This window comes from Biomphalaria glabrata, chromosome 9 (genome assembly GCF_947242115.1).
Source record: "Biomphalaria glabrata chromosome 9, xgBioGlab47.1, whole genome shotgun sequence".
Lineage (NCBI taxonomy): Eukaryota > Metazoa > Mollusca > Gastropoda > Planorbidae > Biomphalaria > Biomphalaria glabrata.
The window spans coordinates 34,307,572-34,332,476 of record NC_074719.1 but is presented as its reverse complement, the minus strand read 5'-3'; the positions used below and the strand labels follow the sequence as shown (position 1 = coordinate 34,332,476).

Below are 24,905 nucleotides of genomic sequence, written 5' to 3'. Positions count from 1 at the left end.
GACATGGCTTAGCAAGCCGTGTTAACATAATTATTCAATAACTGAGTAAATTTAAAGTTGCTTCAATTTCATTGAAGTTTATAAGCGTTCTAATAATTCTAGCAGATGACGGTGTAACGGGTTCGATACCCGCATTGAACCAAAAGTTTTTTTTTGTTTTTTTTTAATTATTTTATTATATTTAAAGCTTAATAATGGAGGTGTTTTTTTTTTTTTTTTTTTTTAAAGTTTTTCTTGTAAGATATCGTGAAGCTTTGTATTAGAAGGGTCTGAACAAATAAACATAACTACCTTTTGTGTTCTTAACATGAACAATATTCTAAGCTACTAACACCTTCAAAACTTTGGATTGAGGGGTCAATAAAGAGTCTGTCTGTATTCTTGGCTGTCATGTTCGTTTCCTTTGATATAGTCACCTTTGCCCCATACTTTACTAAGTATTATTTGCAAGCTAAACCATTACAGTGCGTATTGTGACCTGATCATACAACCACTAAATTACTTGTGTAGATTGCCTGTTTATGTCTAAATCAAATCATAGTGTTGAAAAGAACTGAAGCTAAATTATTACTATACACTGAACTGAAAACCTTATGTGTATTAATTGTTTTCATATCAAATGCTATCACCATAAGTAATTAAACATCAAATAAATAATATCACCACGCTGACGTCATGAACTGTAATATGCAGATTGATTATTTAATCCGGAGGGTCCTGGCTTCATATTCTGTTGAAGACTAGAATTTTTAATTTTGGGATATTTAGGGCACCTATGTGTCCACCCAGCTCTAATGAGTACCTGATATTATTTGGAGAAAAGTAAAGGCGGTTGGTCTTGTGTTGGCCAACTGACACCCTCGTTAATCATGGACACATAAACAGATGACATTGACATCATCTCCCCTATAGACAGCATAGATATAAGCTTTGTAAAAAGAGATCAAACAATGTTAATGTTGACATATTTTAAAATAAAATTATCTGATCAAGTAGTATAAGATTTATGTGACTATAAGGTCTGAAGAAACAGTTCTCCACCTCACTTACACTTCATGAATATAGCAAGTGGTCTATATGTTTAGTTTGTTTTATTTACAAACATCATATGTTGTGAAATTTAGAGAACACATTTTGTAATAAGGAATTTAAATTTAATATGTAGTTTGTTCGTTCAAATTAATAATAATATAAGCCTTGTCGAGAGGCTAGGTACGCTTGAACCTAGTTTGGCTTGGCTACCTATGAAGGTAGCTCGAGGTTCGACACCCGAATAGTGCAGAGTTGTCTTTACAGAGCGCCTAAAGGTAGCACGGAAAACCTACTCCCAGATACCCCTCTCCCCCACTGGTCTACAAATATATATAAAGTATGGAGTAACCTAATACTCCCTAAATTATATCATTAGTTTCTTTCACCTCTTTTTGACCTTTTAATAGTTGTTCAACCAAATTAACCCTATTCCTCCACCTCCAATCACTTTTTATGTTTCTGTAAAACGAAATTTATTGGTCTGCATTTTAAATACAGCACAATCAGGTGCATGTTTCGTCAGGTATATAAACTCATTATAGCTTAAGCTTGAGAACAACATTGACGCGACGCTTTATCTGTCAATCTGTTGATGTTTACACAATGCTGCAGACGTCATACGTTTTAATGACACCAGGTACAGGTTCCTGTTCAACGCATAAGAAGTATAGGCTATTGTTTTAGATACTTGCAAATAACCTTAAGAAAAGTAAACTACCCCTTTAAGACATTGCAATATATACCCACAGGTTAGAGTTATGTATCTATATAATTTTGCACCTAGGGATGCCTAGTGGAGTGCTAGAAACTGATTATCGTCATACGCGTGAGAGAGGGAAGGGGTGGAGGAAAGAGTAAATACAAGGAGTGAAATGTGCCCAGAAGAGAGGGGGCGGGATAGATGTCACAGGTAATGACCAGTCCCAAGGAGATGATCGCCAGACGCATAATGCCAACGACCAGTGCTTGGTGCTGGTCTTGTCTTCATTTGTTTAACTATATTTGCGTCAATGCGAGATGTGTCACCCAAATCATCCCTACCCAATTTCTCAAAATATATCTTTTCAAAGTATCTTAGTTTCGTGAATTTGTTTCTGTCTATTGTCGCCCATAGTGTTTGTTTACATTGGTGAATTCACGTTAGAGTTTGTACTGACCACATTCCGTGTCTTGATCTTTACTTTGTGTGGAGTTATTGTCGTCATTCAGCGTAATAAAGCTATAGATGTTAACATGGTGTTTGTTATATAAAAGTATTACACTAATGTCAAATAAAAAATGTCTTTTGGAAAGAAATCACAAAATGTCATCCAGTGCGATTAGCAAAACTCACATATAAATAAAGGAGAGGGGATGTCATGTCATCACCATTCAGGAATCTGAATTATTATAGGCCTATATTCATGAATAAATCAAAACCTGTATATTAAAAGAAAACAATTCGCTGGACGGTGTTACAATTCATACTATACATACAATATTAAGGTAGAGTGAAATAGAAATTGTTATTATACGTGCATATTAAATTATCGTCAAATTATATCTCGCGCCAAAACGTTCCCAAGGCCAAAACGGCTTGCGCCAAAACGGCGGCGCCAAAACAGCGGCACAAAAACGTCACGTACCGGCACTAAATATACATGAGACATTGTATCAAACGGGGTTTAAATATTTTATTGATTTATAAAAATGATATATAATTATAGTAAAAATGATAAATAAAATAAAATAAACCAAGAGATTAAGCGATTATGGAAGTTTAAGTGAAATTACTCAGATGACGCTGTTACTGGAAAAGTAATGAATTTTGTTCTCCTCTAGAATACTAATTTTAGAAGTGCCATAGAATAAATAGGACTTTATTTCTAGAACGCGTAAAAACGTTTGCATCTTCTGTTTGAAAGTCACGTGTGTAATCTATTCTTATTAATATCAGTGTTTAATAATATATATAGATATAATATTGATAGATGAGAGGAAAGAGGCCAAACGTAGACGAGATCAGAAAAATGAAACACAGGATCGCAGCCTAGCGGAAGAAGCCTATAGGGAAGCAGATCTGAAAGTAAAGAGAAGCTGTCGGCAAGATAAACGGGACTGGATTGAGCAGAAGGGACAAGAGGCACAAGCAGCTGCAAGCAGAAATGACACAAAAACCCTCCATCGTATTGTCCGAGATCTCACTGGAGCAAAGAGTGGACATGGGGCACCAATAAAAGACAAGCAAGGCAAAACTTTGTTAACGAAAGAAGAACAGGATGCAAGATGGGTAGAGCACTTTAAAGAGACCCTTAACCAACTGTCGCCAGACATAACTTACATATTCAAGGACCCCTCTCCAGACAATGATCTCAAGGTCAAGACAGACCCAATAACTGCTGAGGAGGTTACCATGGCCATTGCAGTGCTAAAGAATAACAAAGCACCAGGACTAGACATGATATCAGCAGAAATGCTAAAATATGGGGGACAGTGCATTGTTAACAGAATGACTGATCTCTTAAATCTCTGTTGGCGAACTTCAAAAGTCCCAGAGGACTGGCAAAAGGGAGTGATTGTAAAGCTTCCAAAAAAGGGCAACTTGGCAGACTGTAACAACTGGAGGGGCATTACTCTCCTCTCTGTCCCAGGCAAAGTTTTCAGCACTGTTTTGTTGAGACGGCTTCAACAGTCTGTAGATGAAAGGCTCAGAGAAGAACAAGCAGGTTTCCGAAGAGGCAGATCATGTACAGAGCAGATTTTCGTTTTACGAAATATCATAGAACAAAGTTTTGAGTACCAACAACGGCTAACGATCAGTTTCGTGGACTTCAAAAAAGCGTTTGATAGTGTCCACCGAGAATCACTATGGAAAATAGTTAGAGAATACGGTATACCAGAAAAATTCGTCCAGATCCTACGACACCTTTACAGTCAGTCTAGTTGCTGCATTAAAACAGAAGAGGGAACAACAGAGTTTTTTACAATCGAGACAGGTGTGAGACTGGGGTGCATCTTATCTCCCTTCCTTTTCCTCCTAGCCATCGACTACATAATGAGGAGAGCAATGAACCAGACTGCCTTTGGTATTCCATGGCATGAACAACTCCGATTGACGGACTTGGACTTTGCTGATGATGTTGCACTACTCGGGGCTACAAATAAATGCATTCAAGAAATGACGGAGAGCCTAGACAGAGAGGCACCCAAAATTGGCCTCCGCATAAACTTGGATAAGACTAAAATTATGCGAGTGGGATATAAGGCAAAGGGTGTCCCCGTCAGACTTGGCGAGTCAAAGCTTGAAGAGCTGGACAAGTTCACGTACCTTGGCAGCATCATAACAAATGATGGAGATGCTTACCATGATGTAGCGTGCCGAATAGGAAAGGCAGGGAGCATTTTCCAAAGGCTGCAGCCTATTTGGACTAGCCAAGCCATTGGACTCGAGACAAAAATACACCTTCTCAACACAATCGTCATTCCAACTGCTACATATGCATGTGAGACGTGGAAGTCATCTGTCAAAATTGAGAAAAGACTAAATGTGGCTCAACAGAGATGGCTGAGACGGATTTTGGGAGTCAGTTACACAGACCGGATCTCAAACAAGGAAATCCTTTGCCGAACTGGGAGTCGAACACTTAGTGAGGTTGTGACTGAGCGTCGCATGAGGTTTGCGGGACATGTTCTACGTCAAAATGAATTACGCACACCAAGAGTTGCGATAACATGGAAGCCAAAACGAGGAAAGCGCAAACAGGGACGTCCTCGTATTACCTGGCGACACACCTTCATGGAGGACCTCAGAACAGTGGACACCAGATGGGAAGAGGCTTCAGACATTGCCAGTGACAGATCATTATGGAGACAGCTTGCCGCCCAATGCGCCGAACGGCGCGGGAGGACCTAAGTCTAAGTAAAGTTTAATAATAATAATTTATTATCCTGAGGATTTGTTCTACAACAGCTCAAAACATCTTACACAATTGATGTTGAGGACACAAACATCCATGCAGCAGGTTTACTCGAACACAATGTAATAGAAAAATCTAATTAATGTAAAAACAATATATGTAGAATATATACCTTCCACTATTGGAAACATTAAGTATCAGTTATACATAAAATACATAAATATAAACAAAAATGCCATGTTATATACATATAATGAGCAACATTTGCATATAAATCATATGCTGGGTTTAGCATAGGACTTTATAAACATTTTTAAACAATCTAAAACTGTTATTAATATTACTATATTACATTCAATATATCAAGAACTTAAATTTCTTTTTATCATTAAAAAAAAAATGCATTCGAAATTTTTCTTTTTTTTTTTTTTGCAAATATATGTGTAATGATAATCGAAAAAGATACATATAAAATGCCCTACTTTAATTTAAGATTTATTATATATTTTTCTTTACATGAGTAATAATTAAAGAAACAGTATAAACAATCTAAGAACTACTGTAATTAAGACCAGATTTCAAACTTCCACTGTGGGCATGCCAGCCATATCCCACACACAGGACAGCACCTCCAGTACTTCCTGGACATGTACACGTCAAGTGTGTGAACCTGTTTGATCCGTCACTTACTTTAAGTTTGCTCTTCCATTGACCTATACTGATCTGCTTATGACATCCATGAGGATGTGACACTATAAACATCAACTTGCAATGGTCTCGAGATTGTAAGTAGTTTTCGAAAACCTTCTTGTTGAGCTCATTATTACGCTTCACCATTTTTGCAAGAACACTGAGTCGTTTGTCACATGCCACGCATGTAAACACACAAATGTCTCTATTTATATCTTTGAAAAAATCAGTAAAAGTAACTTTGACAACAAGCTCAGCACTGTCTTTGTTATCATAAAACAATCGCAAGCTAGTGACACTAGCCTCGATTTCATCAAAAATTAAATTGGCTGATGTGCCTACTTTGAGACTCCACCATTCTTTACTTGGATTGTCTGAATGTTCACATTTATCACAGGGACATGCTCTTCCTGTGAACTTTGACACATTATTTATCACTCCACTTCCAAATCTCAAGAACTGAGTTGGACTTTCTTTATGGTTGTAAAAATAATATGGAATATTTGTGTTTGGCCAAAACTCAGGTCTGTTTGGACTAACCGAGGTGACGGCAACCTTTACTGTCAGGTCAGCAACAGTCTTAATAAATTCAAACAAATCTATGTTACGATGACCTGATGGTAAATGGTCAAGTTTAAAATTTTCCACTGGTATTAAATTTGTATGACCCGGATTTTTTTCACAGTCTGTTAGATGTGTATCCAGGTCAGACCATCCATCTTCAGAGATTTGCTGTTCATGTTGGCCTGTTAAAGTGATGAAATAAACATTTTAAATAGTATATTCATATTTCTGTAAAAATAAATTCTAATCTTATAATTATTTAAAATAAACGAAACTCATCACTTAACAAATGGTACAAATATTTTGCTTTTTTTTTCTACCTATCATATGAAAACAGTTCATAACACACGGAACGTCAGAGAGTCCTGTAAATTTACATACAAACTCTGAAATGTAAAGAATACTTTGTCATTATCTGCCGACATGTATATAAACTATATTTCATTAATGAATACTTTGTCATTATCTGCCGACATGTATAGAAACTATATTTCATTAATGACAAATAATGTTAATTTGTCTTAACCCCTAAATGCTTGTTTCTTAACATCTAATGCGCACATTTTTTTTTTATTGTACGCTGTTTCAATACCATGTGACGACATTTATTTCGCATTACAAAATATCAGAAAAAAAAAGTTGATTGTGAAATTAGCAATTTAGCATGTATCTAAATAACGGGAAATTTTATTTGAATTCACCAGCTAAACAATAGCCTAGGGGGATAGTTAAAAAAAGAGACACGTTTATTGGCAGTTTTAAAAAAGCAGGAATGTTCCGGACACATGAGACAATAGAAAGCCTGGAAACGATTGAACGAAGCTGGTGTGTAATGCTGGTATATATATATATACATATATATATATATATATATATGTCACGTCCCTAGTGACACCTCAATGTTCACAAAATGAGGACAATGCACCTATCTCAAATTAGGTCACGCCTACCCACATTTGCTTAGATGCCAGAAAGACGCCTATTAAAACTTAGTAAAAAAACTAAAGCAGGATAACATAATTAACGTTAGATAAATTAAAAACAATTAAAAGGCAAATATATATAAACGGGTGAAGGATGGGTATTGAGATGTCATAGTTCTTGATTCTAAGGAAGGATAACAATGAGTAGTAGCTTGGGAAGAGAGAGAGAGCTAGAAAGTTAGACTTAGAAGTCGCTAGTTTAAAAGTAAATAGTTACTCATTTTATTGATTGTTTTTTACTGAATACTGTATCTGCTTTCTATATATTTGTTTTAAGTTTAAGTTTAAATTAATTAAAACTCGAGAAAAGCATATCAACAATTTGTTGCTTCATTGATTATTAAAGTGTTTGTACTATTAATTAAGGCCCCTCCGAATGCGCATAAGTCACAAGTTTATATCATCAAGTTTATCAAATCAAACAAACATAATAAACAAGTGACAATATATATATGTATATTAGGGATAGTCGCTCCGCTCCGGCTTCTTTCGAATATTCAGCACTTTTTCAATATCCGGCTCCGGTTGGATATCACTACCGGATAGTAAACCGGAAAGTAAAAGCTAAACCTGTATTTCTATTAATATTGTTAGTCTTTTCCAGATACGCCAAAGGGAGGTAACACTTAAATATCGAAACAACACAGGCGAAAGGCAAACAATATAAAGGTAGTCGACGCTGATAAATGATGTCCAGCAAGAAGTTTAAACTAAATCTCCATGTTAATAAAAATATACCAATACTCATAAAGTGGACATGATACAATAATGTCAGTTCTGAAATACATTAACGTTTTTGTTTCAAATAATAGAATGTGTTTGTAAAACTATAAACTATGACTATACACCAAATATTTTTTAGTACAAAGACAAGGCGTGTTAATCTAAATAGAAGTATAACCGTACATTATAAACTCGCATTACATACGTAGCAGCGATCTCTGGCACATTTTAAAAGCTTGTCTTGACCTTTGAGTGGTCTAGTAAACATGTAATATTCCTTAACTACGTCACGCTGATAGTCTGTCTAGATGTGCGGGTGTCACGAGTCGAGTCTGTGACCTATTTCGACCAGTTTCTAGAAGCAAGTTCAAACCAGTGCAAGTGTCCAACGTAAACAAGTTAATTTTAGATATCCAATCAAAGAAAGAGGTTAAGAGAAAAAATAGCACACGTCAGCTTCTAGAAGGTCAAAGTTACTAAAATAATTATCTGAGAAGGTTCCATGATTCTAGAACGTACGATCAAAGAAAGTATAAATTAGGGGAAAGTCAGTTAGACGGGGTCCTCGCATAGTAGTAGTTCTTGTAGAGTGATGGTCCTCGCTCAGTCCTCGATTAGTAATGTTTATAAGTTTTGTGATATTAGCGGGTCCATTAGTTAAAGTTTTATTAGTTGAAGTTGAAGTTATACTAAGTGAAGTTTTATGTATCATTTAAGTTTTATTTATAAAGTATCAAGTCAAGTTGTTATTGAATTGAGAAGTTAATTTGATGTGAAAGTTGAAGAAGTATTATTATAGAAGTTTTGAAGAAAATACAGAGACATGTTTCTTTCTTCACTTCATTGAATTGTCAAGTTTGATAATATAATCCCCGGCAAGTGTGATCGTCACAGCGGGTAAATCTCCAGAAGTAGAGATCAGCAACCTCCACGTCCTTTTGTTTGTTTAGTCCATAACATTAAGTTCACAGATAGACAGCTGACCATATTAAGCCAGATGTCAACATGTTGACACTGTCTAGAGGTCACATCTTGAGAGAACTGAGTTTGTTTACTTGGAGTAGAATTTTTATTAGGGGGCGAGACTACAAGCCATATCTCTATAAGTTTAATCTGGTATGAGTTTGTTTATTATTAGATAGGTTGTCAATCAAGGATCTGGACAACAAGCCACACCTTTTATACTATTGCCCGGGTAATAATTTTGTTTACTTTGAGTTAAGTCTCAATTAGGAGGCTGGACTACAAGCCAAACAGATACTGTCCAGGGGTATCTTTAAAGAGATTCAACACCCCCAACTTCTAATTTGTTTAATCCATGACAATGTTTTGAAAGACATTGACCATTCTTAAGCCAGAATGGATTAACGCAGATTGTTGAGAAATGTTGACACTGTCTAGATGTCACTAGATGATGACACTAAGGTTTGTTTACTTGGAGAGAAATGTCATTTAGGGCGCTGAATACACGTTCGTTGCACAATAAAATAAAACAAATGTGTGAGTGCATGTATTTTTTCCCTTGTATTAAAACCTTTAGAAAGAAAGCTAATTTCATTGTTTAATTATATTGACTTAATATATATATATATATATATATATATATATATATATATATATATATAGGAAAACCTTACAGTAAAATATAACATCGCAGAAAATATATTGATCTAAAGCATCACAATTAGATCTAGCAAACAAAGAAAAAATATGCTGGAATGTTAAGAAACACTTGACCTCTGTAACTAAGGTACAGATATAATTTATCTATATGCTTGACTGACCATGCCAATTTGTTATCTTTTTATTTTGCCTGCACACTAAAAAAAACTATTGCGTATGCCCAAGGAAAAAAAACGTGTGAAGGTCAACACAATCATCTGTACACACTACACTAGGACTACGTGTGTAGTCTCACTACGTCTATCTGACCAGGTTGTTACAATCAGTCGAACATAAAGTCTATTTATTTTATTTTTTTTGGTAGGAAGGGTGTGGGTGAGTTTTTTTTTTCTATAGTTGGTTTTCCTAATAACAGTAGATCTAAACATAGATATCAATAATAGGCCTACAGACTACAATTAAAACTATGCTTCGCAACATTTAAGGCTCAGGCTATAAGTAGGTATAATGGATGTCCCTGCTGTTAATAAAATATCGTTTGCCGCTAATGGATTAATAAATATATGATCTACAACGCTTCAGATTCCAACTATTAACTAACAGCTACCAGTCTTAAGCCCTTAAAGTCAGAACCAGAAGCAGTCTTTGGACTTCAAATTATAAGTCTGATGACCAGTTGGTCAGAAATTCTTGAGCACATACATCAAACCACCATACAAGCCAGATGAGAGATTTACATTAGTAACTAGTTAAATATATACTAACATATTTTACATTGACCCTCCAACACACAGCCTTTATAGTTAGTGGCCGCGTACATACACACAGACACGCTCATGCTACACATATTAATTTCTGTTTACAAATACTATTAATCTTTAATAAATCAATCAGTAACTGAGTTTAAAACAATAAGGTATATAAAAGGAAAAAAAATAATACCAACAAATATAGGTATTGTTACAAACTCGGTGGTGACACTGATGATCGTAGGATGTGTGTTTTTTAGCCTACGCAAATCGCCACAGTCCAGCGCAGGAAGAGCGGTCAACTGTGACCAGTGACAGTACACGCCAGTTCGGCAACGACCTGCGTGTAAATATTACGCACGCAAGTCACGGCGAAAGTGATCAACTGGATTGATAAAGAAGGTTCGAGTAGGCCAGTAGAGACACTATATAAGAGTGAGTGTGTCAGAAAGACTGCACTTCACGTTACCTCGCAATGTGACCAGACAAGGCGAAGTTAGAGACAGTGTGTGAAGTCAGGCGGAGCAAGGCTAGATTTTGGACAGTTAGTGTGATGTTGTTGCCAACTGTACAGTATTTGTAATGTATTTGAAATTAAACTGTTACTGTTACTTTGGAGCCCTGATGAGTTGTGAGGTTCTTTAAGTTCGTTGTGTCGTGTGGTGCAGTTAGAAGGGAGCCTGGATAGTAGGAGGAGAGATCGTAACAGTTTGTTATTTAACAGTTTCGTAAAATTTTCAGCAACACAAGCTATTAACAAAACACTTAGGTATCCGGCTCCGGTTCCCGCCCCCGCCAAATATCAAATTTTACTATCCGGTCATATCCGGCTCCGGCAGGATATCAAAAAGTACCATCCGGTGCACCCCTAATGTATATATCTATATATATATATATATATATATATATATATATTGTTACGAATCTCACTATCCAGGCTCTCTGCAAACTGCACCATACACCACCAACTTAAAGAACTTGACAAGTCAGGGCTCCAAAATAACGTAAAGGTTTAATGTCCATAAATAACAGCCAATACTGTACAATTGGCAGCACGTAGAACAGTACAAATAGCTCTGCGATAACAAATATCTCTCCGATAACACCGTTCCGCCGTATCAAGTCTTGCACTGGTCTCTCCGTCTCGTTCCGGGCTTGCACTGGGTTCAACAGTTCAGGACTGACTTCACACACTAGGCTCGTTGTGTCGGACTCGATCACAGACCAAGATCAAGACGCCAGCCGTCTCAACTGTACTTGATAGTACTCCGCACTGAACCGTCGTAATGCTCCGTACAGGACCACACCGTTGAACTGTGCTGTAGTCGACCGTGTTCTGAACTCCTGTCGTAAACCCGCTTTCTGAACCGTCTTGACTGCGACACCTCCGCTCTTTATATAGGGTCCCTACTGGCCTTCTAGAACCGGACAGAACGCCGCTCGACGTTTCTAGGTGGTCAGATGACTACAACCCTCGTGACGCTAATGAGCTCTGTTCACGACGCCGATCCTACTCGAACCTTCATGTTGTTAACTCGTCTCGGCCGATCGTCGTAACTCGTCACGGTTGACCGCTCGTCTAGCGCTGGCCTGGGGCGATTTGCGTCGGCTGACTACACTCACACCACTACCCCTCTCTGTGCCACCACCAGGTTTATAACACTGCCCCCTCCTTAGATCTGTCCGTCCCGGACAGAATCAACATCATGACATTGGCTGTAAAGTTTCATCGCTGCAGGCGGGGGGCGATCAGTGGCAGTTGGCTTGCCTCTTGAGCTTGATGGAGCTATCCATGTTGCAGTCAGCAATGGTCGCTTCCTTCTCTTCCTCCAGTTGGCCTTAACCTGGTTGCTTCGCCGTCGTGCTTTCATCGCCATCCACGTTGAGTTCAGAAAACGTTTTCTTCTTTTCCTCCAGTTAGCCTTCATCTGGTTGTATCGACCTCGTGATCGCATGGTCATCCATATTGCACTCAGCAAAAGTCGCCTTCTTCTTCTTCTCCGCCAGTTAGTCTTCATGTGGCTGCAGTGATATCGAGGTTGCATCGTCATCCATCTTGCATTCAACAAAAGTAGCCTTCTTCTTCTCCGCCAGTTGGCCTTCATGTGACTGCAGTGATGTCGTGGTCGCGTCGCTCTCTTGTCGTTCGGTATTGAGGGCAGCCACTTGATACATGGAGAAGTATAGGATGTAAGGGCTGGGGATACCAAGATCGTTGGCCAAAGAGGTGACGTCATAGGGCTTTGCGGAGAAGGGTTGTGATGGGTTTCAAATCCATAGGACAGGGAATAGTGGGACAAGTCATCATTTTCAGCCGTGTCTGGAGGACATGCTCGTGGGGCAGGTTGGTAACACTCCACTTCGTCTTCGGCCTCAGGTTCCAATCGGCTTTCTTCACCGTCATCAGGACCTCTCTCTCTCGTCTCAGTATCGGGCCAATCGCTTGTTGGTTTCAGACCTTGTCGATGACTTTCATCGTGCAAATGTCCATCATCTTCAACGTCAGGCTTCCTTGGATTCTCTTGACCACCATCAGGACTTTCCTCTCCAGTCTTGGCAGCTGGACCAACGTCTGTTAGGTTCGGACCTGGCTGATATCTCTCGACTTGCAAGTGTCTCTCAACGGCTTCGTCAGGTTTCAATGGGTCCTCATGATCACCACCAAGGGTCCTTTCTCTGGCTTTAGCATCTGAACGAACGTCTGAGTTGTTGATTCTCTCCTCCACAGCAGGTATGCGTTGGTTCATAGCGGCTATCTTGGTGTTCATGGCATCTATCTTGGAATTGGTGTTTTCTAGCGCCGAGTTCATAGCTGCCATCTGCTCCTGTTTGCTACTGGCGATTTGTCCCTGCATAGCTGCCATCTGTCCCTGCATAGCTGCCATCTGTTCCTGTTTGCTACTGGCGATTTGTCCCTGCATATCTGCCATCTGTTCCTGTATGGTACTGGTGATCTGTTGCTGCATTCTACTGGTGAGCTGTTCCAGCAAATCCGGTTCGACTTCAAAAAGGTATGTGTCCGGATCTTCTTCTTCTTCCAACATGTCTTCTCGGAGGCGTGCTTGTAAAGTTTCCTTGTTACCATATACCTTCAGCCTTCGTCCACGGAGTTCTTCCTTCAGTTCTCTAAATTCAAGTTCGTACAGCAGTTTCAGACGAGCCATAGTAGATCCGATCCAATCCGATTCCGATCCGATCCCACTTCTGACACCAGTTGTTACGAATCTCACTATCCAGGCTCTCTGCAAACTGCACCATACACCACCAACTTAAAGAACTTGACAAGTCAGGGCTCCAAAATAACGTAAAGGTTTAATGTCCATAAATAACAGCCAATACTGTACAATTGGCAGCACGTAGAACAGTACAAATAGCTCTGCGATAACAAATATCTCTCCGATAACACCGTTCCGCCGTATCAAGTCTTGCACTGGTCTCTCCGTCTCGTTCCGGGCTTGCACTGGGTTCAACAGTTCAGGACTGACTTCACACACTAGGCTCGTTGTGTCGGACTCGATCACAGACCAAGATCAAGACGCCAGCCGTCTCAACTGTACTTGATAGTACTCCGCACTGAACCGTCGTAATGCTCCGTACAGGACCACACCGTTGAACTGTGCTGTAGTCGACCGTGTTCTGAACTCCTGTCGTAAACCCGCTTTCTGAACCGTCTTGACTGCGACACCTCCGCTCTTTATATAGGGTCCCTACTGGCCTTCTAGAACCGGACAGAACGCCGCTCGACGTTTCTAGGTGGTCAGATGACTACAACCCTCGTGACGCTAATGAGCTCTGTTCACGACGCCGATCCTACTCGAACCTTCATGTTGTTAACTCGTCTCGGCCGATCGTCGTAACTCGTCACGGTTGACCGCTCGTCTAGCGCTGGCCTGGGGCGATTTGCGTCGGCTGACTACACTCACACCACTACCCCTCTCTGTGCCACCACCAGGTTTATAACAATATATATATATATATATATATATATATATATATATATATATATATATGTGTGTGTGTGTGTGTGTGTGTGTGTACATGTAAAGTCAAAGAGTAAACATTTCAGCATAAATTTGTGTCAATTCCTTTAATTTCTAAGACTACCTCTGTCCTAAGACTACCTCTGTCCTAAGACTACCTCTGTCCTAATACTACTTGTGTCATAGGACTACCTCTGTCTTAAGACTACCTCTGTCCTAAGACTACCTCTGTCCTAATACTACTTGTGTCCTAAGACTACCTCTGTCCTAAGACTACTTCTGTCACAATACTACTTCTGTCCTAACACAACCTCTGTTCTTATACTACTTGTGTCCTAAGACTACATCAGTTCTAAGACTACTTCTGTCCTAAGACAACCTCTATCCTAAGGCTACATCTGTCTTAAGACTACCTCTGTCCTAAGACTATTTCTGTCATCAGACTCAACTGGTTGAGGAGAAAGTACAGAGTTTGTGCTATGGTTGGCACGTGTTCCTTATCTAAAAGAAAGCCAGTAATCTTCGCAGAGTCTGCTAGAGTAGAGTCAAAACAGCTATTGTTTTTCATTTTTTCTGAGTTGTGTCGTTGTGGTTTAAACAAACATAGCAAAGGTTTCATCAATTTTATTTTAAAATATATCACAAACGTTTACATAATTGCAATTCAATATAAATTATAGATAGTATTCCATTTTTAAAAATTCACTAACCTGGTATTTCTTTCTTTTGAGTCGTTTTTCTTTCTGTTGCTTTTACTTTATCAACGATTTGAGCTAATATTTGAAAAAATAAATTATCGAGTTTTGTATAAAATAAAAATCACAATGAGATAAAGACTTCATTTTATTACAAATACATATATGTATATATATATACATATATATATATATATATATATATATATATATTATATTGATATGATATGAATAGACTGATAAATATCCACATAGATAGATAGATAGATAGATAGATAGATAGATAGATAGATAGATAGATAGATAGATAGATAGATAGATAGATGATCTACTTAGAAATGAAAGGGCGTTTCTAATTGTCCCCATCATTCAGCAGATGTACCTCTTTGTACGGGCGGATTCACCCTATATGAAAAATGGGGGGGGGGGTAATTATTCTGCTATCAAGCTTGATCAATTCTTATGTTGTGCATGGAAGGATTATAACATTATGCTGTGCGTGGCAGGATTATAACATTCTTTTGTGCATGGCAGGCTTATAACATTATTCTGTGCATGGCAGGATTATAATATTATGCTGTGCATGGCAGGATTATAACATTATGCTGTGCATGGCAGGATTATAACATTATTCTGTGCATGGCAGGATTATAACATTATTCTGTGCATGGAGGATTATAACATTATGCTGTGCATGGAGGATTATAACATTATGCTGTGCATGGCAGGATTATAACATTATTCTGTGCAAGGCAGGATTATAACATTATGCTGTGCATGGCAGGATTATAACATTATTCTGTGCATGGCAGGATTATAACATTATGCTGTGCATGGCAGGATTATAACATTATTCTGTGCATGGCAGGATTATAACATTATGCTGTGCATGGCAGGATTATAACATTATGCTGTGCATGGCAGGATTATAACATTATGCTGTGCATGGCAGGATTATAACATTATGCAAGATTTTTTCGTCTCGTCACAACCTCCCCAACGTTTGTCTGATGACTATGTCCTAAAACACAGAAGCATAAAATCCCAGTCTTGTCTGATGACTATATGAGTTGGGTGCACTCAAACATGTCCTAAAACACAGAAGCATAAAATCCCAGTCTTGAAGGTCAAGCTCTTTATCACTTAGTCACCAGGCCCCGATTGGTATTTTTAGTATGTATATTAACAAACAGTATGTTAACAAATAACGAACCTAAAGCTTCTGTAAATCTCCTATTGTCTCTCATATGATCTTGTATATTGTTTTGCTCACTTTCTGGATCAAAAGAATGGAGATGTGTGTCAAAATTATGCCTCAATTCCCTTTAAGAGCAAATAATCGCTCTGTAAGTAGTATGCAACTATTTACATTTTAAAACAGAATAATATACTTAAAAAAAGACAATACCTCCTCTATACAACTTATAGAGCGATTGGTTTTCTCCTAATAACTACTGAATGTTAGTTATAAAAAAACACTAGAACATTTTTTACCCAGCCACTCCGCCTTCGCCACGAGATTTTTTGTTTGAGCGAATGTCTAGATCAACTACAATTTATAATATTTCAATGATAGACCTTTAGATCTAGACTTTGAAGACGATGTGCAAAATATTTTCCTGAACATTAGTTTATTAAACTCTTGAATCAATAATGCCATGTACTCGGAGATTCCCGAACGCGATAGTCCTTTCGAAAACCCAATTATCCTTTCAAATCCGATGTTGGATCTAGACGTAGACCTAGTTCTCTAGCCAAATATAAATTTATTTCTTTTTTTTTTCTACTTTGAAAAATAATAACGGCCAGACGATTGTATTATGTGGTCAAGCTAGTAATTGTTTTCATAACTATATACGTTAACTGTTTAATTTCTAGAAAATCGTTAGAATCGTTTTCGTGAACCTTGTCCACCCAGGTTTTAAGTTTTGCCCAGAAGGTTTGGTCCACCCATTTGGAATGTGCATATGGTAATAATTAATAGCTTTAATTTATAGCGTTTCTTCATGCTTATAGAATGCTCAGATCTCATTAGTGGACCAGTTGGGGGGAGGGGATTATCTGGGAGAAGGTTTTCCATGCTGCCTCTAGGCGTTCAGTAATTACAACTCTGCTCGAGTCGTGTGTCAAACCTCGAGCCCCCTTCATAGGTAGCCAAGCCAAGCCAAGTTTAAGCGTACTTGACCTCTCGACCACGCTTGAATTGAAAATATCGAATATTGAAATAGATTTTACCTAAAGAATCCATCTTTCTCATTATGTTCCCCATCGTGATACTAAGTTCTTCTTGCTGTTTAACGACAGTTTCGGTCTTTTGACTAATCATTGCCATCTAAGGAAAAAGAAATAGAATGTTATGAGAAAGTTGATTTTGGAAAATAATATTTTCTTCATTATTTATTTTGCTCCATCTGAATTAGAGCAAATTAAATTCAAATTATTTATAGCTGTGCCAAATTTAGTCTTGATTATTTCATGTAACAATGCAACACATTGAATTATCTTCGTAATAATTCTGTCCCAAAGTTACACAATTAGTGGCAAGAATTAAAATCTCACCTTTTTATCATTATCATCATCCAGTTCTTGATGCTCTTTAAATTCCTTTGATATCAAATTACACTTGAGCTGTAAATCTGACATAAATGTACTGGCGGAATGAAGTTCTTGGAGGATTTGCTCTTTAAAGTCAAGAAACTTTGCTTCTAATTCTCGTGATGTACTAGCTAGTGTCTGTTGTTCTTTCAGTTTCAGTTGCAGCTTTTGAAGTTTTTTGGTTTGTAATTTTACATTTGATCTTAAGTCTTCAACATTATTATTTATTGATTGTAGTTCTGAATTTAACAAAAAAAAAACATTTTTATCATTGCGACAAATCTGTGTGGTATAGTACAACGGTTTTACCTATTAGTAATGTAAAGTACAGCAGCGCTACATCCATTTACCTTCAGAATGCAAAACTTTATCTGCGACATTCTTGTTACGTTTGTCATATTGTTCTGAAAGTGAAGAGGAATTAACCAATTAAAAAGGATTATTCTTATACAACTTTTAACATATTGGTGCTAAATTGTTTTTATCTTTTTTTTCAACAATACCTCTATTCATGTCGCACAATCTAAATGAGTGAGCCAAACTTTCTGGACAAAACTTAAAACCTCGGTGGACACAGTTCAATAAAACGACTCTAACAATTTTCTAGAAATTAGACAGTTATGTATATCGTTGGGGAAAAAAAAATACCAGCTCGATGGCCGCACTGGAAAAATGGAACTGTTTTAAAATTCAAAGTATAAAAGAAATAAATGTATATTTGGCTCGAGATTTAGAAAATATTGATCTGGAACGGACTCTAGGTCATTCGCATGTAGCCATTTTTTTTTTAAATAGTTTAATAAATTTATGTTCAGGAACATTTTGTGCCTCGTCTTCTGTAGATCTTTTATAATGTCAATAATGTGTAGTAGAATCATACATTTGATTCGCCAGGATTTTTGCTCACGGCAGGGTAGATGGGGAGGAGTTAAAATTTTCAAGATTTTTTTTTTTTTAAATTTAACATTCATTATTGGTTAAGAGTAAAATAATGGCTTTATAAGTTGTTTTACAAATCTTATATCAACTCACTCTATCTGTCTGTCTGTCTGTCTGGTAAAAAAAAGTGTGTACACGTTATCTCCCACACCCATTCTCGGGTCAAGTTGAAACTAAACACTAGACATCACAAGACATGAATCATTAAAAAAATAGTAACCAATTAGTCTGGTAATTTTTTTTTATATCAACAAAAGGAAAACTATTCTTCAATATTCACAGATATGGCTAAATTTTGTGGGGGGGGGGGGGGGGGGTTAGTCCCCTTAAATAAATACTCATGCTATTTCTCCCTCACACATTCTCCGATCAAGTTGATTATTGAAACAATTATTTATTGTAGCTAAAAAAAAACACGAATCAATAACTGTCGCAGTTACTAAAGTAACTGCATAGGGTAGTCAGGACAATCAAATGTAAATAATGCCGAGTTCAACACGTTTGATGACGTCATTGTGTTTATTTTCCTCCAAGTATTTTGTTTAGCAGGTTGTGTCCCTTGGTTTCTGGTCATCAATTTTTTGACTAATACTCACTCGCTACTAGTGACGTAGCGGACGGTCTGTCGATCTCTTTCCCATCTTGTAGTCTAGAGACAAGACGTTTGTCTTGAGGGAGCTCTGATGTTCTCCTTGTACTTCACTACTGGATAGTCTTAGTGTTGTGTCTTGGTGGATATTCAGATTATTCTTGAATTGGATTATCTTGACCCCTGTGTAGGGGGAGTTAATTTTCCCATTGAATAATTATTTTTGATTCGATCGTATTTGTTATTCTATTGGTAGACTAGAAAAATTAGAAGACTCCGTTCTTTTATCTTTCTACAGGGTCTTATTTTAGGTTCTAGTTTCAGGCTTCAGATTGGTTCTAGCCTTGGACTATGGAACTAAGTTTTCATCTTGGGGTTCTCTGTCTGATGTGTGGTGGTAAGGCGGAGGGTACCGTTCCAGACTTCGGGTGACTGTATTCAGACCTGTTGTTGGATTATGACGTTCCAGACTTCGGCTGACTGTATTCAGACCGGTTGTTGGATTATGACGTTCCAGACTTCGGCTGACTGTATTCAGACCGGTTGTTGGATTATGACGTTCAAGCTTTTGAGGGTATTGTGACCCACGCTGTGGACTACTAATGAAGATTGCTCTACGTGTATTGCTAGTTGTTATTTGGACTAGGCATACTTATTGAGCTATTGAAGTTAAGTTATTATATTATTTGTATTGAAATAGTCAATCACTTGAGATGAATTAGAGCATATTATTTCATATCAAGTATTTATATACCTTATTGTAACTCACCTCATTATTATCATTCATATCCACTCAGTGTATATAATTCATTGCATTAAATTCCTAATTTTATTTAAATCATCATACACATGGTTTATTACTTTATGCATAACTGAATGTGTATGGTGTGACTGTCGGGCTGAGCTCGGGCCTAAATTAACTGTAATACCTAGACACATTTCGCAATATATACATGAACACATTAATTCATGGTGATAACTCATCAAAGACTTGACAATAACAACAAATTAGCAATCAGTCATTTAATTATTGATAATTGATTATTATGTGTGATATAGAATTAGGAAAACAAAAGTGTAGATTATTGATAGATTTAGTTTTAAGGGCGAGCTCTTCTCCATTACATAAGCTTTGTTGTTGTTTTTAAAGTATTTTTTCTGTTTTTCTCGTTTATTTTCACTAATTATTCTTAGGAAGACAACAGGATAATGTGAATGTGAAAGTTGCATCTATATTGAAATGAAAATCTCATTCGATGTACTTAGTAGACTAATATGAAGAATGCATTTTTTTTTCAACTTGTACATATCGTAATGTATGCCATGTTTAATGAACTCCAAGATTTCAAATAGTTGTATTCTTTCTTCTCTTAACAGTGACCTATTGATCTAGTATGACGCCATTTACTCCAGTTCCTAGCTAGTAGAAAAAGCTAAGACGAACCTGTGGGGTAAATGTATATTTTGTAGGCAATAAATGGGAAGTTAAGAAGATCAACGTTATAAAAGACTGAGTTGTGTTGCTGTTAGAGGAGCTAAATATTTTTAGTCTTTAGGGAAATAAATCAATTGATTAACTGTTGTAATTCAATTGTACTTTTTTAGCTTATCTTGAATTAAATTATTTAAGCTAAGGCTAAATCAGTACAATTGTTCGTTTATGGAGCTCAGGGCGTAAAAATCACGAGATCAATTATTTTAATTAATTTTTTAAAATTTTATTTTATATTGTATTTTGGAAGTAATTCCTTTAAAAAAAAAGTATTTTTTTAAAGTTTTTCTATTTGGTATATTTTAGCGGCTGCCAAAAAGAGAAAGCTGCTAAAGTTTTTAATTGACTGTCTGTCCGTCCGTTCATCCGTTATAATGAAATCTCAGAAACTAAAAAAGAAATTGAATATCCGTTTGTATGACATTTTGGAGATGGCAATATTCTGGTGTAACTGATACCTTTTTTTCTGATCTTTTAATTCAATATGTACAATTACAATTGTCATACAAATGTATCACTTTTCAAGCAATACAAAAAGGTCAAAGAGGTAAAAGAACTTCTTAGTTGAGGAATCAGAAGTCTCGCACCAGTACTTTAAAACATGCATCCAATGTCACAAATCAACAATTACTAATTGTCTTTAATGAGTTTCCATTATTAAGTTTATTATTTAGTTCAATCAATTTTGAAATGGTTTTTAAAGCGCTTTTGATCCACAGAATCGCTTTAGGTTTAAGTCTATTTTCGTAACCTGTCGATTAGTATATGAGGTCACACTAGTTGTATTAGCTGGACATGTTTATTTAGTGCCTAAGCTATGTATTTACAAAAGGAATAGCTGAGGTTTCATTTTCAGAAATGTAGACCTAGATCTATGTACAGGGCCGGCCTTAGGTATACACCAACTAGGAACCCACCTATGACTTAACGCATGCTTTGGGCCTCGCAAAGGATACAAAATTAACTGAAAAAAAAGCGAAACTTAGATCAGGTCTCAAACATAGTGGAGTACTATGACTCTATGTTTTCAGATCTAACTATGTCTCTACAAAGGAAATTGCGATACATGAATTTCAATAATTTGTCTGCTTAGATATTGACACTGGCATGTTTTTAATTAATTGCGTAATTATATATTTCGCCTTTTTTTTTTAATTTATTTTTTAATTTCATTTAGGGCCATCAAATTTACTTTGACTAGGGCCTCCAATTATCCAAGGCAGGCCCTGCTATGTAGACTAAAAGACCCTAGAGTCTTACATGTAAATCTAGCAAAGTATATAGCTGTCTACAGGTCAAGATCCGGAATAATGTAGCATTCATTTTGTCGTTAACATGTCTTTTTTTTTCAATCTCAACAAGATAATGAACTCAAATGTAAGTTATGATTGGTACATTTCTAAACGTCCTAGCCATAACCTCTTGAAGGGGTTATGGCGGCTGGTTGGGTTCAAACTCGGGATTATTAAGACGTCAGTTTAAAGTGCAATCCAACATAGCTGTATACATACTGGATATAATGTTTTAGATCTACATCTATGTCCTAATCAATTATAGGTCTATATCTAGATCCTAGATCTCCAAAAATCGAACGACAATTCCCTTGACGTTTTAGTTATAACTTGTTAGTTTTAGATTAACGTGCCTCCGAGTATGAGTAATGAACAAAATACTCACTTGTAATAGACAATAACCATTGAAGTATTTCTGATGTTTTTTTAGCTATAAATTGCATTATTTCCTGATAACTTGATTCTTCTTTTTCTTCAATCCATGATTCGCCTTTTGTCTTGGCCTAAATAGTAATGTTCTTCAACTATCATATGTAAAGCATATTGTTAAAAACTATAACACAAGATAAAACTAAAACAAAATGCCTGCATGATGGCATTATAAACCTAAAAAATAATACTATTATTATAACACAAGTCACAACGTCGTGGAGGGGTGAAGGAACCTGGAAGCTGGACACGGATCTCAAAAACGGCTGAAACGATTTTCCTAGAAATTTAACAGTACGTGTATATCGCTGAGAAAAGAATTGCTAGCTAGTTGGTCACACTTGGAAACTCTAGTTTGACTGTTATAATATTTCAAAGTAAATTTTAAAAAAATGTGGCCAGAAAACTAGGTCTAGATCTAGATCCAACATCAATTTTGAAAAGACTATAAAGTTCGTAAATTTCCAAATGTAAGACATTATAGATTAAAGAGTATAATAAATTAATGTTCATGGAAATGTCACGCCTATCATTGGAATATTATAAAGTGTAGTAGATCTTCTATACATAGGCTTAACCGAGATTCTTTCTCGGGCGAAATGGGGAAAAGTGAAAAATGTTCCGTTGTTTTAAATCTATCATTCAATAGTTATTAGGAGATAAATAATCTCTTAGTTGTACTGTAAAGGCATTGACTTGGTGAAAAGTAAGTTCAATGTGTTTCTAGTAATATTTGTATAGTGCTAAATAGAATTGCATTCAGTAAAACAGTAGAAAAGCAAAAGCATATAAACTACATAAAATTTTGTACAAACGAGAACTGCACGGATAGTTTTTAAATAATTAGCACAATAGAATTACATTGTAATTATTTATGTATATAAACTAAAAATTGAACTAGATTTGAGTCTCTATCTTAAAATAAGAAAATCAGTGCTTGAATAAAAAGGCAGCCTTAAAGTATACTAACTAAATCAATATCCACAAGGAGTTTCTTCAATGATTCTTTAATGGAGTCTAAATTGTGCAGCTTTGATACGACCTCTGCTACTTGCTGGTAAGGTCTCATCTAGAAACAAAACAATTCATGATCCCAAGATAATACTTTTATATTGTCATAATAAAAAAAAATTGTGGTAACGTGATTCCTAAAGGTTTCTTGAAACGGTAGTAGGATAAAAATTGATGTTTTAAGTGGGACATTTTTCGTCAGTAACACAATGTCTGATTACCATAGCTAATACTAGTTTACTAGAATAACAATCAGCTTAAAAACAAGCAAAATAAAAAAAAATTATACGTTTAAAAAAAAATAAAGCTTATATTAAGTGGAGTTGTATCAATTAGTTTGGATCAGTCGTGTCATTAAATCTGTAATAGATCTAGACTAACGTTAATAAATCTGCGCGATTTGAAATATTTTTACAAATATCATTTAGTGCAATTTTATGCTTTAGCTATCTCAATACGCTATGATCCTGTCTGGACCATTTGGAAAGGGTTGTGGTGGGGGTAGAAAAACGGAGTATCTGAGTGATCGCTTTTTTAATTTATTTATAAAAAAGGTGATCGATCTGAATTCCAACTCGCGGGCTAAAGCTTTGTCAGGCTTCGTAAGTCAGCGAGGTAACATCTATGCTAGCGAAGAGCTTATGAACATGAAATATTGTATATTTATCTATTGTTCCTATTTCATGTTTCTGATCACTAAGACTCAGACGACAATCTATAAGGGGGTCTAATTCAGATTATACAACCACTTGAGTCAAATACAATCTCTTTCCCTTGTTCGAGTTACCAAACAAAATAATAAGTAACCAATAGTTAATTAACTAATGGTTTTTTTTTTAAATTGATTGTTGTGTCGACAGGTAAAAGAAATAATTGTGATTAAATATGGAGAAATAACGTGTAGAAACGTTTGACCAGACAGGCAGAGCGAGTTGATATAAGCTTTGTAAAACAAAATCTTCACACACACACTTAGAAATGTTTTGAATCTGCCATTCATGGAAGCAGGTAAAGAAATGCAGCTTTAAATTTGCGTACAACTTTCTTTGTTATATGTACAAGAATGTTTAGTGCGTGTACATACATATCCAGAGGACTAGCTTCACAGCCTGAGCTAGATTAGAATAATACAATTTAAAGTTTCATTTAGCTCAAGTAACCTTTCTCTCACTATTTGTATCTGACACAAAACACAAGCAAGGGGCTTGCGGAACATTCTTTTATAATGATGATACTGTTTATCTTATAGAAAACATAAAAGGCCGTGCAAAATTAAACAACAACAACAAAAAAATACCTTATAAATCTGCTGTATAATATAATCCAATACAAGACGAATGATATTGCTGCTGCAAAAGTTTTTAAAACTAGAAAAATAACCTACATAGAACAAATGACATGAAGTTCAACACTTTAAGTATTATCAACACTAGGACCAAAACGACACAAGCACACCACTAACGTAAGCATTCACGCTCTTTTGTTGTTGTTTTTCATTGTTATATGATAACGTCTATAAACTTAACGAAAGATATCATGCAACACATATTTGTAGAAGCGTGGTTATCTTAAACAGAATAATTAACTTAGGCCTACATAGAATCACTAGATAGTGATTAGTTC

General features: G+C 36.4%; 1 protein-coding gene across 5 annotated transcripts; it reads right to left on the bottom strand.

The window, feature by feature from the left end:
* Nucleotides 1–200: 200 nt before the first annotated feature.
* Nucleotides 201–24,905, bottom strand: LOC106069050 (uncharacterized). 5 transcript variants are annotated; one of them, XM_056041305.1, is made up of 10 exons: nucleotides 24,580–24,903; nucleotides 23,242–23,340; nucleotides 22,228–22,366; nucleotides 17,881–17,934; nucleotides 17,495–17,769; nucleotides 17,171–17,267; nucleotides 16,149–16,211; nucleotides 14,951–15,013; nucleotides 6,503–6,568; nucleotides 201–6,364 (listed from the first exon to the last, which is right to left on the bottom strand). In XM_056041305.1, the coding sequence occupies exons 3-10, from the start codon at nucleotides 22,283–22,285 to the stop codon at nucleotides 5,478–5,480; spliced, it is 1,563 nt and encodes a 520-aa protein (XP_055897280.1). In that variant the 5' UTR covers nucleotides 22,286–22,366; nucleotides 23,242–23,340; nucleotides 24,580–24,903; the 3' UTR covers nucleotides 201–5,477. The 5 variants fall into 5 exon arrangements, with proteins under 5 accessions (XP_055897280.1, XP_055897276.1, XP_055897277.1 ...); XM_056041301.1 differs by having other exon boundaries at nucleotides 22,228–22,345; nucleotides 24,580–24,902; XM_056041302.1 differs by lacking the exon at nucleotides 16,149–16,211 and having other exon boundaries at nucleotides 22,228–22,345; nucleotides 24,580–24,904.